The sequence below is a fragment of the Jaculus jaculus genome, chromosome 7 (assembly GCF_020740685.1).
Source record: "Jaculus jaculus isolate mJacJac1 chromosome 7, mJacJac1.mat.Y.cur, whole genome shotgun sequence".
NCBI classification, from domain to species: Eukaryota; Metazoa; Chordata; class Mammalia; order Rodentia; family Dipodidae; genus Jaculus; species Jaculus jaculus.
This window is the reverse complement of record NC_059108.1, coordinates 25381259-25400053: the sequence shown is the minus strand read 5'-3', so window position 1 is coordinate 25400053 and position 18795 is coordinate 25381259. Positions and strand designations below refer to the sequence as shown.

The 18795-nt window shown below is 40.3% G+C and overlaps 1 protein-coding gene across 2 annotated transcripts in view; it reads left to right on the top strand.

The window, feature by feature from the left end:
- Nucleotides 1–18532, top strand: part of Cdadc1 (cytidine and dCMP deaminase domain containing 1) — a 40599-nt gene extending 22067 nt beyond the window's left edge. For both annotated transcript variants that reach the window (XM_045154972.1, XM_045154973.1), the window contains 3 exons: nucleotides 1808–1997; nucleotides 6586–6646; nucleotides 17902–18532. In XM_045154972.1, coding sequence (XP_045010907.1) covers nucleotides 1808–1997; nucleotides 6586–6646; nucleotides 17902–18026 — 376 coding nt within the window. In that variant the 3' untranslated portion in view covers nucleotides 18027–18532. The remainder of the gene's footprint in view (nucleotides 1–1807; nucleotides 1998–6585; nucleotides 6647–17901) is intronic.
- Nucleotides 18533–18795: the final 263 nt, after the last annotated feature.

The window sequence follows — 18795 nt, the reverse complement described above, 5'->3', positions numbered from 1 at the left end:
AAGTGGGGCTGGGCTATAAATCCTCAAGCGCCCCCCCCCCATCCTCTTACTCCCATGAAACTCTACCTTCTCAAGGTCCCACAACCTTCCAAAACAGCACCACCAGGTAGGGACCAACTGTTCAAACACAGGAGCCTGTGAGGGACATTTCAGTTTAACCCCATGTGTTGAAGTTGGTATCCACCTCATGTGAGAGATTCTGTGGGGTAGGCAAACACACAGTCTGTGGGCATCTGGGCTTCTGTGGACAGGGGATCTGTAGGGAAGAGGCCACATTTGAGCTGAACTTAGGAAGATTGCTGGAATTGTGGCAGAGATGTCCCTTAAAGGGACAACTAGCTACTCTTGCTTTCAACATGAGCAGCCATCTGGAAAGAAGGAAAGCACAGGTAGGCTTAGGAACATGCAGATTCTATTAGAATGTAGACATGGGGTACATTCAGCTCTGAGAATAGGCTGGGGCAGATAAAAAAGAACTTTGAGTTTAGACTCTGCTTGGTAGGCTGTGGAGAAATGGAATGGCATTAACATGGACCGACTCTGTAGATACTTCAGGTAATAGACTAGTTGCAGAGAATTCTGTTGTCCTAATGCAGGTGAACATAAGTGAATCTCAACTAGGAAGATGGATGTGAACAGTGGAAAATTGAAAACCTCTGTCTGAGAACATTGCAAGCCACAGAACCTGGAATCCCAATCCCTGTAGCCTCACATGAGAGCTATCCTTATCCAAAACTCACCTCAGCATGCAAAAGTTCTACCCGAAACATACTATTTTTCCATCTTCTTCATTACAGGTTTACTTGCTGTATTCTATAGAGAGGTATGAATATGTCATATCCAGACATCTGTTTAACAGTTACACTAGGAAAGGGTTAAGAGACATGTAACCCATAATTGTTTCATTAAGAAAGCATTTATTGCAGGATGTGGTGGCACACGCCTTTAATCCCCGCACGTGGGAGGCAGAGGTAGGAGGATCACTGAGTTCGAGGCCACCTGAGACTACATAGTGAATTCCAGGTCAGCCTGGGCTAGAATGAAACCCTACCTCAAAAAAGAAAAAAAAAGAAGAAGAAGAAGACAAGAAAAGAGAAAAAGAAAGCATTTACTGCTATAATTCCCAGTTAGGGCTAAGACTTTTGGCTACCATGGTGGTTTAGTGGCTAATCAGACACAGTTACCTAGCTCTCAAGGAGTTTGAGCCACAGTTTCCAGTATTATAGTGAACAATGTGTTTTCTTTTAATTTTTTAATTTTTATTTGTTTATTTATTTGAAAGACAGCAAGAGAAAGAGGCCGGGGGGTAGGGGGCACGGGGAGACTGACCCACCAGGGCCTCTAGCCAATGCAAACAAACTCCAGATGCATGCACCACCTTGTGTATCTGGCTTATGTGAGTACTGGGGAGTCAAATCTGGGTCGTTAGTCTTCATGGGCAAGTGCCTTAATCACTATGCCATCTCTCCAGCCCTTTTTTTTTCTTTTTTATTTCTCTGTCCCATTCTCTGTCTTAATCCCTTATGTCATGCTCTCTTCTCTCTCCTTACTCTCTCCTGTCTTTTTTCAGTAACTTTGTAATATGATACTAAATATCTTGTCAATGGCTTAGAATCAGTACATGAATTTGTTAAAATAATTGTCATGCTTTTACATAATTTGAACAGTGCCTAATTCAGGAAGAATAAGTCTTGATCATATTTCTGATATTACAAATCTGTTTTGCAAATAGCTCAGCTTTAAGGTTTAAAGATTCCTCTTAAATTACTTGCCCTTCCAGAAACTGCTTTTATAATATTTTTTGTAGGTGTCAAGAAATAAAACCAGAAGAAAGAAGCATGATTTTTGTGACAAAGTGCCCATGTGATGAATGTGTGCCTTTAATTAAAGGTGCAGGCATAAAGCAGATCTATGCAGGGGATGTAGATGTTGGAAAAAAGAAGGCAGACATCTCTTATATGAAGTTTGGGGAGCTTGAAGGTGTTAGCAAATTTACAGTAAGTTGATACACTTTGTTTCAAAGTATACTTCCTGTTATTTTTGTTTGGTGAGCTGATATATATGATAAATTGGTGATTTCACCCTTTTAAAAGCTGTAAGCAGATCACTGTTATTGAGTTTATTTCTGGTACAAGACCTTACCCAACATAAATGTTCATCCAAAGGATGCCTACTTTAGAATTTAACATCTCTGCACTGACCTTGTGAGCCATTGGGCCCTGTGGTGCCATCTGGTGGCTAATAACAGAAATACTGTAACCCACCTCCAGTACAATCCCTTGTAGTTTGGAGGGGTGCATATGGTGAAGCTAATTAAGATTATTGGCAACTTTACCAAAAAGGTAACCAAGAAAGAAAAAGCAACCATACACACATTCCCATGGAGAATATATGCTCCAAGGAAATTTCCAGCATGAATGCACAATAAAACATTTCCTCAAAGGTCAAAGTGTATCCAAGCCGGGCGTGGTGGCACATGCCTTTAATCCCAGCACTCGGGAGGCAGAGGTAGGAGGATCACTGTGAGTTCGAGGCCACTCTGAGACTCCATAGTGAATTCCAGATCAGCCTGGGCTAGAGTGAGACCCTACCTCGAAAAAACAAACAACAAAAAAAAAGTGTATCCAAAACACAAGGAGACACAGAAAAAATAGGGGAAAAAAATAATAATCTTATACTTACTGTTTTTTTAAAGGACTTAGGTAATTCATGGAAAACTCAAAACTTTAACATGCTTATTGACTACTTAGGTTTTGGTTTTTGGTTTTTTCTTTCTTTTTTTTTTTAATTTTTATTAACATTTTCCATGATTATAAAATATATCCCATGGTAATTCCCTCCCTCCCCACCCCCACACTTTCCCATTTGAAATTCCATTCTCCATCATATTACCTCCCCATTACAATCATTGTAATTACATATATACAATATCAACCTATTAAGTATCCTCCTCCCTTCCTTTCTCTACCCTTGATGTCTCCTTTTTACCTTACTGGCCTCTGCTACTAAGTATTTTCATTCTCATGTAGAAGCCCAGTCATCTGTAGCTAGGATCCACATATGAGAGAGAACATGTGGCGCTTGGCTTTCTGGGCCTGGGTTACCTCACTTAGTATGGGTTTTTGGTTTTTTCTTGTGCGCACGTGTGTGTGAAGGCCAAAGGTCAACATCAGGTGACGTCTTCAATCACTCTCCACCTTATTTATTAAGACTGTATCACTCACTGAGTCGCGAGCTCACTGATTCATCTAGCCTAGCTAGCCAGCTTGTCTTGGGGATCCACCTGTCTTCACCCCTGAGTACTGGGATTGTGCACACTTGCTACCACACCAGAAATTTATATGTTTGCGGGTCCAAATTCAGGTTCTCTTGGTCACGTGGTGAGCACTTTAAAGGCTCAGCTATCTCCCCAGCCCTATGACTTAGGTTCTTAAAAAGTAGAACTTGGGCTGGAGAGATGGCTTAGCGGTTAAGCGCTTGCCTGTGAAGCCTAAGGACCCCGGTTCGAGGGGTTCAGTTCCCCAGGTCCCACGTTAGCCAGATGTACAAGGGGGCGCACACGTCTGGAGTTCGTTTGCAGAGGCTGGAAGCCCTGGCGCGCCCATTCTCTCTCTCTCTCCCTCTATCTGTCTTTCTCTCTGTGTCTGTCGCTCTCAAATAAATAAACAAAGAAAAAAAATTAAAAAAAAAAAAAGTAGAACTTCACGGGAGTGAGGCTAGGAAAGTGCTTGCTATGCAAGCATAAGGGCCTTAGTTCAGATCCCTTATGCCCATGTAAAAGCCAGGCATGGTGGAATGAACCTGTAATCCCAGTACTGGGGACGTAGACACAGGGGGATCTCTGGGGCTTACTGGCCAGCTAGTCTAGCTGAATCAGTGAGTGCCAGGTTCAGTAAGGGACCCTGACTCAAAAAGTAAAGTGAATAGCTGAGTGTGGTGGCACATGCCTTTAGACCCAGCACTTTGAAAGCAGAAGTAGGAGGATCACTGTGGGTTCAAGGCCAGCCTAGGGTTACAGAGTAAGCTCCAGGTCAGCCTGGGCTGCAATGAGATCCTACTTCAAAAGAAAAAACAAAGTAGGGTGGAGAGCACTTGAGGAAAATACCTGATGTTTACCTGTGGTCTGCTTGCACACGCACAGCATATGCATACATACAAAAAGAACTTCTTACTCTGAAGCATTCTCAACCATATAGAAAAATTACAACAACTCTACAAAGAAATTATTCCCCAGAAGTTGTTGACATGATTCCAAATACCCAATGAAACCATAAAAATCAAGTAATTAAAATTGATATATTACTGCAGTTAATCCACAGATTCCAACCAAGGTTTACTGTTTGTCCCAACAATGTTCTACATAGAAAATATTGTCCAAAGCCAGGTGTGGTGGTATATGCCTTTAATCCCAGCACTCAGGAGGCAGAGGTAGGAGGATCATCATGAGTTCAAGGCCACCTGAGACAACATTGTGAATTCCAGATCAGCCTGAAACCCTACCTTGAAAAAAAAAAGAAAAGGAAAAATAAATATTGTCCAGGCTGGAGGGGTGGCTTTAGCGATTAAGGTGCTTGCCTGCAAAGCCAAAGGACCCAGGTTCGATTTCCCAGGAGCCACATAAGCCAAATGCACAAGGTGGTGCATGCATCTGGAGTTAGTTTACAGTGGCTGAAGGCCCTGGTACACCCATTCTCTCAATCTCCTCCTCCCATTCTCTTTATCTCTCAAATAAATAAAATAAGCAAAAGAAAAAAATGTTTGGTTTTTCGAGGTATGGTCTCACTCTAGCTCAGGCTGACCTGGAATTCACTATGTAGTCTCAGGGTGGCCTTGAACTCATGGTGATCCTCCTACCTCTGCCTTGTGAGTGCTGGGATTAAAGGCATGCACCACCATGCCCAGCTAAAAAAAAAAATTTGAAAAAGAAAACATTGTCCAGAATCACTTATTCTTTTTATGTAATCTAATGATTTAATCTTGGCATTTGATGTAACATTTATATACTAGAATTGCAACAGGTAGAAAAAGTATATAAAGGAGTTGGGGAAATGGCTGAGCAGTTAAAGCATTTGCCTATGAAGCCTAAGGACCCTGGTTTGATTCCTCAAGACCCATGTAAGCCAGATGCACAAGGGGGCACAGGCTTCTGGAGTTCGTTTGCTGTGGCTAGAGGCCCTGGCATGCCCATTCTCTCTTTCTATTTGCCTCTTTCTCTCTCAAATAAATTAAATAAATAAAAAATATATATATAGAAGAAAAGGTATATAAAGAACTATTTAAAACTTTTAGTTTTACATTCCTATTACATACAGCAGTTTGCAGCAAGGGTACCTGGAAAGTGCAGATACTATGTACATACATGTATAACATGAATATGTTATGAAAGCAGTATTTGCTCACTAGAGAAGACCAAGAAAAATAAAAAATAATGTCTATTCCCAAAGCTCAGAGATATCACTGGTTACATATTACTGTATTTTCTGATGTGAAAAATCCTCAGATACTTTTTAAAATTGTATTTATTTATTTGCAAGCAGCACTTAGGAAGGGAGGGAGGCAAAGAGAGAGAGAACAGGCACACCAGGGCTTTCTGTCACTGCAAACAAACTCCAGATGCATGTACCACCTAGTGCATGTAGTTCTACATGGGTACTGAGGAATCAAAACCAGGCTGTCAGGCTTTGTAAGCAAGTGCCTTAAACCACTAAACATCTTTCTAGCCCCCATCAAAAAATATTTTTTATTAAACAATATTCCATTTTATACACCTTACTTAACCATTCCTCTGTTGTTAAATACCTAGATTTTTTCTTTCTTTACCTAGATTTCTGATTTTATAGTTATAAAAAGCCTTTATATGAGTATTTTGAAATACACATTCAGTTACTGATTTTTGCTTTTTTGCCTAAATTAATAGGCTGTAGTGGTTTAGTGTGTTTAAAACATGCCTTTAAAAAAACATATTTTTTTGTTTACTTTTTTATTTGAAAGAGAAAGTGAGAATAGGCACACCAGGGCCACCAGCCACTGAAAACAAACTCCAAATACATACGCCACCTTGTGCATCTGGCTTACGTGGGTTCTAGGGAATCAAACCTGGGTCCCTTTGTAATTTCTCACCCCTTGTAAGTCATCTCTTTTTTGATGGTAATTTGAGCATCTAAGTGACCAAAAGCCTCAGTCACATTTTTTTTTAATTCTATAATTTCTGAGCTTTTGCTGCTAGTGCAAGACTGAGGAGACTGTGTAGACAGATACAGAAGAAATTGCATGGTAGTGGACATTCTATCACTGCCTCTATTACTGTAGCCTGATGTGAGCCAGTACACTTTCCTAGTTTTCCACTTTATTGCTCCAGAACAAGGATCTTTAAGGTTCCCTCCTTCTCTAAGAGTTTTGATTCTGATTCCAGAAGCTGGACCAGGCGAGGCCCTTCAAGGTAACATTATTAGGCCTTTGTGGACATGGACATACTCCTTTTTCTTGCACTTTTTAAGCTACTTTTATATTGTAAAGCATAGTACTAAAATGCTATTTATTAATTCCTTTTATGCATATAAATTAAGTATTTATACCCTCTTACAGTGGCAGTTGACTCCTTCTGAAGTTTATAGTCTTGAACAAAGTGAACCTGAAAGGAGAGAAAGTAAGTATTTACAAGTACTGTACTGAGGCTGGCTTTGGTGCTAAGAAGAATGGCTAAATAGTGAAGTTTAAAGATCAGGTGATGGAAATTGTTGGGTAAACAGATAGAGGATATTCTTTTTTAAAAAATTCCCACATTTAATCAGCTTATAAACTAGAGTGTCATATGTAAGGTGCTATGGAAGGTGCTGATTAATTATTGCACTAGAATTCCATTTTAACACAGTAAATTATATACAGATTTATAAATTAAATTTATATGAAACAGCAAATAGCAATAGTATTCCATACCGAAACCAAAGTTTCTTAATGCAGATGGATCTAGGGCCAAATGATGAGGATCTGTATATGTTTGCCCAGGTTGATTAGAGGATGAAAATGTTCTGTTTACTTGAATAGCCTGACTAAACACGGATCATTCCATCCACCATAAGTGACTGACTAGTCCTAAAATCTGGTTATCTGAACATCAAGATAAATATTTTGAATGTAATATGATCTTCAGGAGATCTTACAAGTACATAAGTTAATATTAATGCCATATAATATTATTTTTAAAAACAGTAGTTCTGTGATTGTTTGGATCCTCAGTAAATGGAAATGTCCTTGAAAATAACAATGATTTTATTACCCTGAACAATCAAGAAATATAAAGGTCTCTTGAAATGTGGATGTCTTGATTTTCTGTGTCCAGAATTTGCTTTATTTTGTTCAATTAGTAATTGTTTTCAGTCCGGGGGAAAAAAAAACATCCACCACATCTTTAAAAATTATTAAATCGCCGGGCGTGGTGGTGCATGCCTTTAATCCCAGCACTCGGGAGGCAGAGGTAGGAGGATCACCGTGAGTTTGAGACCACCCTGAGACTACATAGAGAATTCCAAATCAATCTGAGCTAAAGTGAGACCCTACCTCAAAAAAATAACTATTAAATTAAAAAACTTTTTAAAATCTGGTTCTGATTAAAGGATGTATAATCAATAATGGTATTTAAGTGGTCAATGAAAATGTTCCTATTGTTAGGGAAAGGATGCAAAAAATGTGATAACTGTAAAAAGGTACATTCCTCTATCTGTGGTAAAATGATGAGCACCTGTTCATCAAAACATACCACTAAGAGAGTTCAAAGGCAAGCCATGGACTAGAAGATTATTGCCACTTACAGTCAACAAAGAGGATTTATCACATCACCATCACTAAGGAAGAGGAAGACATGCCTGTGGGTAGTCATGAGATTGGAAGAAGGGTACAGAGAAAGATTGCTGGTTTGCAGGCAATGTTTTTAACCACCCAGTTAAATGTGTGTTTGCTGTGTGACCGTTCATTAAACTAAGTTTATGTTTTTGTGCATTTTTGAACAAGTGTTTTATATTAATAAATAATATGAGCTACATAATATCAATTACATAAAATTAGGATCATTTCATTACTTAAGAGCTCTATAGGGTATCATAAAATCACCTTTATAACATTTTTATTTATTTGACAGAGAGAGAGAGATAATGGGCACGCCAGGACCTCCAGCCATTGCATATGAACTCCAGATACATGTGCCACTTAGTGCATCTGACTTATGTGGGTCCTGGGGAATCAAACCTGGATCCTTTGCCTTTGCAGGCAAACACCTTAACTGCTAAGCCATCTCTCCAGCCCAAATTCACACTTTTTAAAAAATATTTTTTATTTATTTATTTATTTGAGAGAGAGAGAGGAAAAAATGGGTGTGCCAGGGCCTCTAGTCACTGCAAATGAACTCCAGGCGCATGCACCCCCTTGTGCATCTAGCTTACGTGGGTCCTAGAGAATCAAACTGGGATCCTTTGGCTTTGCAGGCAAACACCTTAACCACTAAGCTATCTCTCCAGCCCCCAAATTCACACTTCTAATGTATGGAATTTGGAGGGATGGCTCAATCCATAAAGTGCTTGGTGCAAAAACTTGAGGACCAGAATCAGATCCCTAGCACCCACATAAAAGTGGGGCATGGCAGCACATACCTGTAATTCCAGCACTGGGGTGGCAGACATAGGAGGATTCTTAGGGCTTGCTGACTAGCTAGTCTAAGTGAATTAGGGAGCTCCAGGTTTGGTCAGAGACCCATTCTCAAAAAATAAATAGAGCCAGGCATGGTGGCACACACCTTTAATGCCAGCACTCAGGAGGCAGAGGTAGGAGGGTTGCCGTGAGTTCGAGGCCACCCTGAGACTCCATAGTGAATTCCAGGTCAGCCTGGGCTGGAATGAAACCCTACCTTGAAAAACCAAAATTTAAAAATAAAAACTAAGATGTGATTGGGAAAGAGATCTGATATTCATCTCTAGCCTACACACACAAACATACTAAAACACAGAATTTGATGGTTTCTAGTATATTCAGAGTTGTGCAAGAATCAGAACAATATAATTTCAAAACATTTTCATTATTGTACAAACAACATACTCATTACAATCACCCCCGCCTCCACCTTTCCCCACTCTGAGCCCTAGGCAACCACTGATCTATTTTATGAATTTGTCTGGTCTGGCCAATTCATATACATGGAATCAAATAGTATGTGGTTCTTTTCAAAATATGAATCTGGAGGCTGGAGAGATGGCTCAGCAGTTAAGGCAACTACCTACAAAGCCTAAGGACCCTGGTTTGATTCCCCAGTACCCATGTAAAGCCAGGTGCACAGGTTGGCATATGCATACGGAGTTTGTTGGCAGTAGCTAGAGGCCCTGGCATACCTGTTTATTCTGTCTCTGTCCCTCCCTCCTTCCCTCCTTCCCTCTTCCTCCCTCATTCTCTCTCTTGTGAATAAATAAAATAAAATTATTAATCTTTTGGAAAATAAATACAAGAACCAAAGAGAAAAAAGTTTCTTGGAGTTATTGCTAGACTGAGGCTTGACTTTTGTCCATATGAATCTGTCCACCTCTAGTAGGGGACAGGGACATGCTGTCTGTGCCCTCTGTAGCCCAACAGCAGGAGTATAAAAAGAAAGCTAGCACGTTGGCTGATTGCTCTCAAGTGCCCCTTCCATGCCCTAGAAATGGAGCCCAGATAACCCATGGCTATCATTCCTTTCAGAGTCATTGAGCTTTCAAGAACATAAGGGAAATATGGATGGACCCATATTCCCATCAAAATAGTAGAGCTAAGAGGAACATTTTGCTTGAATATTAATAGCAACAGCAAGCAAACACAAAAGTCAGAGTGACCTAGGGACATATGGCCATGAAAAGACGAGTGAACTGAGCCCGAGCCTCTGACCTTGGGCTGCAGCCCTGGAAGGAAGCTATGGGCTCTTCCTCATCCTCAGGTGCCCCTCCAAGCTCCTAGCAGAAGCAAAGACAGACTTTTACAGAGGAAAAACAATCCCAGCTGAGACCCATGGGGTATAAAATATGAATTCATAGCTGAAAAGTCAACAAACACAAAAGAAAGTAAATGACCATGAGCGAGTGAACAGAAACAACACAGCAGTTAGGCCTCCAAGGACTTCTTGTGCTAGAGTTATCAAGTGGGTGGAATAAAATGTTTAATAATGCATTAAAAATTAAGCTGTGGGGCTGGATTGATGGCTTAGCATTTAAGGTGTCTGCCTGCAAAGCCAAAGGACCTAGGTTCAATTCCCCAGGTCCACATAAGCCAGATGCACAAAGTAGCACATTCATCTGGAGTTCTTTTGCAGTGGCTGGATGCTCTGGTGTGCACACTTTTTCTCTCTCTGCCACTTTCTTTCTCAAATAAGATTAAAATATAAATAAATTAAAAGCCAGGCAAATATAAAGATAGAATCTGAAGAAATGAAAAAAATTCAGTTAAAATAAAAAGGCAGTAGTTGAAGGTAGCCACTGTTTAATAGATACACTATTGGCATTTTAAGGGATATAGCTTTTTAATTTTTTTTAATTTGCAAGCAGAGAGAGAGAGAGAGAGACAGAGAGAATGGGCATGCCAGGACCTCTAGCCACTGCAAACGAACTCCAGACACATGTGCCCCTTGTGCATCTGGCTTACGTGGGCCCTGGGGAATTGAACCTGGGTCCTTTGCCCTTACAGGCAAATGCCTTAACCACTAAACCATCTGTCCAGCCCAGGATATAGCTTTTAATGTGGGGCATTATGCCATGTATTCTAGAACACTTAGTTTCCCTGCCAAAGAGGCCATGCACATCACTGGGGCAGTAATAGACTCTTAGACATAGTGCCAGAAAATGGGTTATCCATGTAGAAAACATGATGATTAATTCTTACCTCACATAATAACCAAAGCCAATTTCATATGAATAAAAATCAGAAAAAAAGCTGATTCTTGTATTAGTGTAGGAGAAAATATTAGATATCTTTATGACCTAGAGTAGAACAAATAACTTGTTCAGGACCCAAATAGTGCCAGCTATAATAGACTGAGAAATTAGAATACCTTCCTATTAAGGACTTCTTTTCTCTAGGACATGAGAAAAATGAAAAGACCAGTCACATGTATACACAGAAATGAACTGGTAAAGAACTTATTTAGTTACTGGTATTTCATAGCAGCAGAGATAAATATGTCTGATAACATGAAAAGATGGTCATAGCGAAGGAGAACGAAAAACTATCCACAGTAAAAACAGTCTAGAAGAATACATGACCAGTAAGCCAAGTTTATAAAAGTTTCTTATTGGTGGGCATGGTGGCACATGCCTTTAATCCCAGCACTGGGGAGGCAGAAGTAGAAGGCTCACCATGAATTCAAGGCCCTCCTAAGACTACATAGTGAATTCCAGATTAGCCTGAGCTAGAGCAAAACCCTACCTTGGAAAGAAAAAGGAAAGATTCTTGAAAAAACCCTTTACACTGAAGAGAAAGACAAACACATCCATGAGGACACAGAAAATCATAAACCACATTTAAATAACAGCTAAGCAAAAGGGAAATAAAACAGAAACACTGTACAGTCAACCAAATGACAGGAATTAATGTACACCTTTCAGTAATAACTGAATAGAAGTAAGCTTAGTCAAAAGAAACAGGCTAGCAGATGGATTATATATAAGGCAAAATCCATCTGTTTGCTATCATCAAGAAAAACACCTCATTATAGAAGACAAGATGACATCTTAGGTGGAAAAGCCAGGAAAGGGCATACCAAGCAAATGGAGCTAGAACATAAGCAGATGTCACTGAAAAAATTCATTTCATGCTGATTAAGAAAATCCATCAAGGGCTGGAGAGATGGCTTAGCAGTTAAGCGCTCGCCTATGAAGCCTAAGGACCCCAGTTCGAGGCTCGATTCCCCAGGTCCCACGTTAGCCAGATGCACAAGGGGGCGCATGCATCTGGAGTTCATTTGCAGTGGCTTGAGGCCCTGGCACACCCATTCTCTACCTATCTTCCTCTTTCTGTCTGTCTGTTGCTCTCAAATAAATAAATAAAAAATAAAACAAAAAAATTTAGAAAAAGAAAATCCATCAAGAGGATATTATAGTTCTAAATATCTATACATCAAACATGGGTGCACCAACTTCATAAGTAGTACTGCATGCAAAATCACAGCCTAACTGCAGCATAATAATGGGTGATATCAATAGTCTGGTCTCACAAAATTTAAACAAACTGAATCAAGTGATACCATAGATCAAATGATAGTTGGAGAGATGGCTCAATCAGAACACTCCATCCAAACACTGCAAAATACATATTCTTCTAATGCTCATGAAACTTTCTCTAAAATAAATCATGTATTACAACACAAATCCAATCTCAATAAATAAAGGAAAATTGAAACAAGCTTTTGTATTCTAGCTGATCACAATAGAGTAAAACTAAAAATCAGCAGCAAGAAAAGCTTTAAGAGCATATATGCACTCATGGTGGTTAAAATGTCTTAATCTTGGGCTAGAGAGATGGCTTAACGGTTAAGGCATTTTCCTACAAAGCCAAAGGACCCCAGTTTGATTCTTTAGGACCCAATAAAAATCAAAATATTTTTTTAAAATCCCCCAACTAAACAAAGTCTTGGCCCACTGGTGAATTTTACCAAACCTCCAAAGAAGTTCTAATACCAGTGCTTCTCAAACTATTCCATAAAGTAGGAAAGGAAGGAACACAACCAAAATCTTTACAAAACCAGGATTTATCTTTATACCATAACCAGATAAAGGCAGAACAAAAAGAAAATTATAGGTCAGTCTCCCTGATGGACAGAGATGTAAAAATTCTCAACAAAATACTGATGCACCAACTTCAAGAACACATCAAAAAGATCAATGACCACAGTCATGTTGGTTTTATTGCAGTGATAAAAGGCTGGTTCATCATAATGCAAATCAGTAAGTGTAGTACATCACACCAAGGACAGAAACCACATGATCATTTCAATAGATGCAGAAAAGGCTCTTGGCAAAATTCACATCCCTTTATGATAAAATTCCTCAAGGAACTATGACTAAAACATCATGTAACAACATAATACAGGCTATGTGTGAAAAACTTATAGTCAACATACTCAATAAGGGAAAATTCAAAGCATTTCCAAAAAAAAACAGGAAAAAGATAGGGGTATCAACTTTCTCTACTGTTATCCAATATAGTGCTCAAAATCTTAGAGCAATAAGACAAAGAAATAGAGATGCAAATGGAAAATGAAGAAAGCAGTCTCATTGTTTGCAGATAATATGATTAATGATAATGACATAAACCCTAAAAGACTCCTGCAGGAAACCATTAGAGCTTGTAAATACTTTCAGAAAAGTAGAAGGATACAGAAAACACGCAGAAATCAGTAGCCTTCCTTTATGCCAGTAAGAAACACACTGAGGAAGAGATCAAGTAAACCATTTCAATCCCCAGTTGCCACAAAATAAGTAAAATACTGTGGAATAAAGCTAACTGAAGTAGTGAAAGAGCTTGAGATAGCTAAATTCCTTTTCAACTTGATCAGATTAGGAATCAAATAATAGACATGCCTCTTGGGCAGGTCTGTGAAGGTGTTTCCAGAAAGGAATAATGGAGGAGGAAGACTTCCAGAATGGGCTGCCCTCATGGTGGAAAAAAGACAGCCTTATTATGGTTCTTGGAAAACTGGATAGCTACCTGGAAAAGAATGAAATTAAACCCTTATCCCTCACCTGCACAAAACTCCAAATGGATCAAAGACTGGAAACTTGAAAGCTGCTAGAGAAAAAAGTAATAAAACCTTTTCAAGATGTAGGCATCGGTAAGGTTTTTCTGAATGGGACTCTAGTCACTCAGGACAAATGGCCAACAATCAGCAAGTGGGACTTCACGGAAGTAAAAGCTGTGAGAGTCTTTCACAATTAGTGAAGAGATAGCCTTCAGAGTAGGAAAAAGTCTTTGCCAGCTATAATCCTAACAAGTCAATATCAAGACTATACAAAAAAAAAAAAAAAACCTAATAAGAAAACAAACAGTCCAATAAGGAGTAAACTAAGTGGGCTGGAGAGATGGCTTAGCGGTTAAGCACTTGCCTGTGAAGCCTAAGAACCCCGGTTCCAGGCTCGATTCCCCAGGACCCACGTTAGCCAGATGCACAAGGGGGCGCACGCGTCTGGAGTTGGTTTGCAGTGGCTAGAGGCCCTGGCGCGTCCATTCTTTCTCTTTCTCTATCTGCCCGTTTGTCACTGTCAAATAAATAAATAAAAATAAACAAAAAATTTAAAAAATAAAGAATAAACTAAGAAACTGAACAGTGAGTTCTCAAAACAAGAAATGCAAATGGCCAATAAATATTTTAAAGATTGTTCAAAACTACTTTATTTATTTATTTGAGAGAATGAGAGAGAAAGAGGCAGAGAGAGAGAGAGAGAGAGAGAAAATGGGTGCACCAGAGCCTCCAGCCACTGCAAACGAACTCCAGACACATATGCCACTTTGTGCTTACATGGGTCCTGGGGAGTTGAACCGAGGTCCTTTGGCTCTGCAGGCAAACACCTTGACCACTAAGCCATCCCTCCAGCCCCCAAACTACTTTTGAGAAGACATCTCTCCCTAGTCAGGGTGGCTATCATCAAGAAAACAAGGGACACCAAATGCTAATGAGGATGTGGGAAAAAGGAAACCCTTATGTAAACTGGTGTAGCCAATATGGAAATCAGTGTGAATGTTTCTCAAGAAACTGAAAGTAGAACTGCATACGACCCAGCTATCCTTCTGTGCATCTACCCAGGAGTCTGTATCCTGCCACAGAGAGGCTTGCACCTTCATGTCCATTGCTGCTCTATTCACAATACCTGGGAAATGGAGTCAGCCTAGATATCCATCAATAGAAGCACAAAGAAAATGTGGCACATATACACATTGGAATTTTGTTCAGCAATTTTAAGAAAAATGATGAAACAGGAAAGCAGTATATTAAGAGAAGTAACTCAGGCCCAGAAAGATAAACACTGTTTTTCTCTTTGACATATGGATCCTAGCTTCAATTTTTTTCTACATGTGCATCAGAGTTGAGGGTATGTAGAGGACAGAAAATAGAAAGGGGCTTATAATAGGGTGTGGCCGGTGGGACTGGACCTTTCAAAACAACACTGGCTAATAGTTATGGATTATCTTTGTAAAGCTGAGTATGCACACACTTTATAACTCAGCCATTCAGCTTCTAAGTGTAAGCCCTAGAGAGGCTCTATCTTGTACAAGTGACAGGCATTCATTGCCATGCTGTTCTTAAAAACAAAAGCTCAGACTGAAGAGATGGCTCAGCTGTTCAGGCACTTGCCTGCAAAGCCCAAGGACCTGAGTTTGATTCTCAAGTACGTAAGTAAAGACAGGGGCACATGTGTCTGCAGTTCATTTGCTGTGGCTAGAAGCCCTGGCATACCCTTTATCTCTCAAATAAAGCAAAATTTAAAAAGCAAAAGCTGGGGCTAGAGAGATGGCTTAGCAGTTGAGGCACTTGTTTGCAAAGCCAGAGGACCCAAGTTCGATTCCCCAGGACCAATGTAAGCCAGATGTATAAAGTGGTGGATACATCTGGAGTTCATTTGCAGCAGCAGAAGGCCCTGGTGCACACATAGAGACTATGTGTCTCTCCTCTCTCTCGATCTCTCTCTTTCAAATAAATTTAGAGAAAAAAAAAAAGCAAAAGCTGGAAATGACTCAAAAATTTCTCTTAAAAACATATATGGCCCAGGTGTGGTGGCACATGCCTTTAATCCTAGCACTCCAGAGGCTAAGGAAGGAGGATTTCTGTGAGTTCAAGGTCAGCCTGGGCTACAATATAAATTCCAGGTCTACATAGTGAATTCCAGGTCAGCCTGGGCTAGAGTAAGCCCCTACTTGAAAAGCCAAAATACACACACACACACACACACACACACACACACACACACACACACGGTGGCTGGGTATGGTAGTTCATACCTTTAATCCCAGCACTTGGGAGGCTGAGGTAGGAGGATTTCCATGAGTTCAAGGCCAGCCTGGGCTACAATATAAATTCCAGGTCAGCCTGGGATGTAGTAAGAACCTTCCTCAAATATATATATATATATATATATATATATATATATATATATATATATATATATATATACACATATATATTTTTTATACATATATATACATACATATGTGTGTGTGTGTGTGTCACATAGTGTAGTCCCACAGTGGGGACTACTGCATAGCAGTGAAAAGACATGAACATAGGTAAGTCTTAGAAATACAATATTGAATAAAAACAAGCTGCAGAGAACATGTAACTAACATTCAGAAAGCCAAGTAATGTATGGTTTCATATGTGTAGTAAAATTGTTTGAAGCAGCAATGAAATTGCCAACACAGAATTTAGACAGTGGTTACCTCTGGGTGGGATGCCAGGGGATGGGATGAGAGAGGAAGTACTTGGGACCTGGTAGGGATCCATCTAGTTGTTATTTCTTGTCCCCATACAAACAGTGACTGCAGATTTAAGCAAGATAACTGTATGGGGGAACTAGGTTCTTAAGTGTTCATATTGCTATTAGATGATACTGCATATATTTTTATATTCTTTTGTTTTATTTATTTATTTGAGAGTGACAGGCATAGAGAGAAAGAGGGAGAGAGAGAAAGAGAGAGAGAGAATGGGCGCGCCAGGGCCTCCAGCCACTGCAAACAAACTCCAGACGCCTGCACTCCCTTGTGCATCTGGCTAACGTGGGTCCTGGGGAATCGAGCCTCGAACCGGGGTCCTTAGGCTTCACAGGCAAGCGCTTAACCACTAAGCCATCTCTCCAGCCCCATACATACATTTTAAAATGTTTCAAATATTACATACAATGATAATGGGGAAGAAGTTTCCAGATCCCCTCTGGAAGATGATTGTGGAAGATCTGAGAGGAAATGTGTTTAGTGGTGAATTCACAGATAGGATCTTATGTCATTTATTGTCCCAACAAAGGCATTAAAAACCAGGGAGAGGGCTGGAGAGATGGCTCAGCATTTAAAGGCACTTGCTTGCAAAGCCTGTCTGGGTTTGATTCCCCAGTACCCACATAAAGCTGGATGCACAAAGTGGTGCATGCATCTTGAGTTCATTTGCAGTGAAGCCCTGGTGCGACCATACTCCCCTCTCCCAACCCTGTCCTTCTTCTCCTCCCTCATCCTCCCTCTTAATCCTTAAATAAATAAACAAATATTTTCAAAATTAAAAATGAGCAGGGAGAGATTGAAGCTAGGCTCTTCTCTCAACCTGCCCAGCCAGATGTATCAGCTTCCTTCCTTGAAAGACTTTGAATGTGACACCCCTCCCATGCCCACCTTCTCCCGGCCCCTCAGGCAGTTCTCTCACCACTGAGGATAAATAGTGCATTTTGCCTCTTCCAGCCAAATAATAATGACTCTCCACTTCTCCCCAAAGTGATATGAATAATTTGCCATACACAGTTGAGTAAATCTAGTTTTTGTTTTGTCTGTTTCATTTTGGTTTGACTTGGGTTTTTCGAGGTAGGGTCTCACTCTAGCCCAGGCTGACCTGGAGTTCAGTGTGTAGTCTCAGGTTGGCCTCGAACTCACAGGGATCCTCCTACCTCTGCTTCCCAAGTGCTGTGATTACAGGCATGCACTACCACGCCCGGCCATCAGTTGCAGTATGATCTGAGTTTTCTAGAACCAGTATAGAAGAAGAAACACTGGAGTGTGGAGTGTTGAAACGGAGAAGTTGGAGGCAAATAAAATGCATTTTCCTTTGCTATATAAACATCGCTTTGCTGTTCAGCCTGAATGGCTGAAAGAAGTTTCCATGGGTGTAACGTGGCCTTTCTTGACATGAGCTGTGCTTGCACGTAGATGGAGTGTCGAGATCCAGGCCCGCCAAGGACGAGCAGCACCGCAGCAAGAGGCTGTGCTTGCAGAACCACTCAGCAAGCCTGTCGCCACCCCATCTGCCCGCGGCCAGCCAGCCTCGAACGTGAGGGTGGGTGTGTGAATAATTGAAAAGCTTTTAAGGAAGCTAATTTATTATAAGGCGGAGAAAGATGTTAATGAGAAGGCTTTTATTCTAGAAGTCTGTTTCCCAGAACGTGATGCCTTCTTCTGTTGTACTAAATGACTTAGCAGTAATTTGAGACCCATGTCATAACCAGCAGTTGGTTTTGTTTATCTTCACTTGAAACAGCTGGTTTAAAGCGGCTCATTCACAAAGGTTATCCTGAAACTGGAAATTTTTTTTTTTTTTTTTGAGAAATACTAATTCCTTTGGACCAGAAGGGCAATAGTAGACTATTCCAGGGAAATAAATGTCAAACTGGTCATCTTGTATGAATTCATGTATAGCTAAACAAAAGGTCTTACTTCTACCTAAATCTTTCTAGTAATCAGAATTCCTTAGTTAAGATTGACCTCTAAAGTTTATGTACCTGGTCTTCATTCTTAAAGTCTGCTTTTTAAAAAGGGCCTGGGGATGTAGCCCAGTGGCATTGTGCTTGCCTAGCATGTGTAAGGCTCTGAGTTTCACCCCTAGCACCACGAAATAAAGAAAATACTAATTTCTTCTAAGTTTCTTGTTGATGTTGTTATTTATTTATTTATTTTTGGTTTTTCAAGGTAGGGTTTCATTCTAGCTCAAGCCTGACCTGGATTTCACTCTGTAGTCTTAGGGTGACCTTGAACTCACCATGAGCCTCCCACCTCTGCCTCCCGAGTGCTGGGATTAAAGGCATGCGCTACCACGCCCAGCTGCTG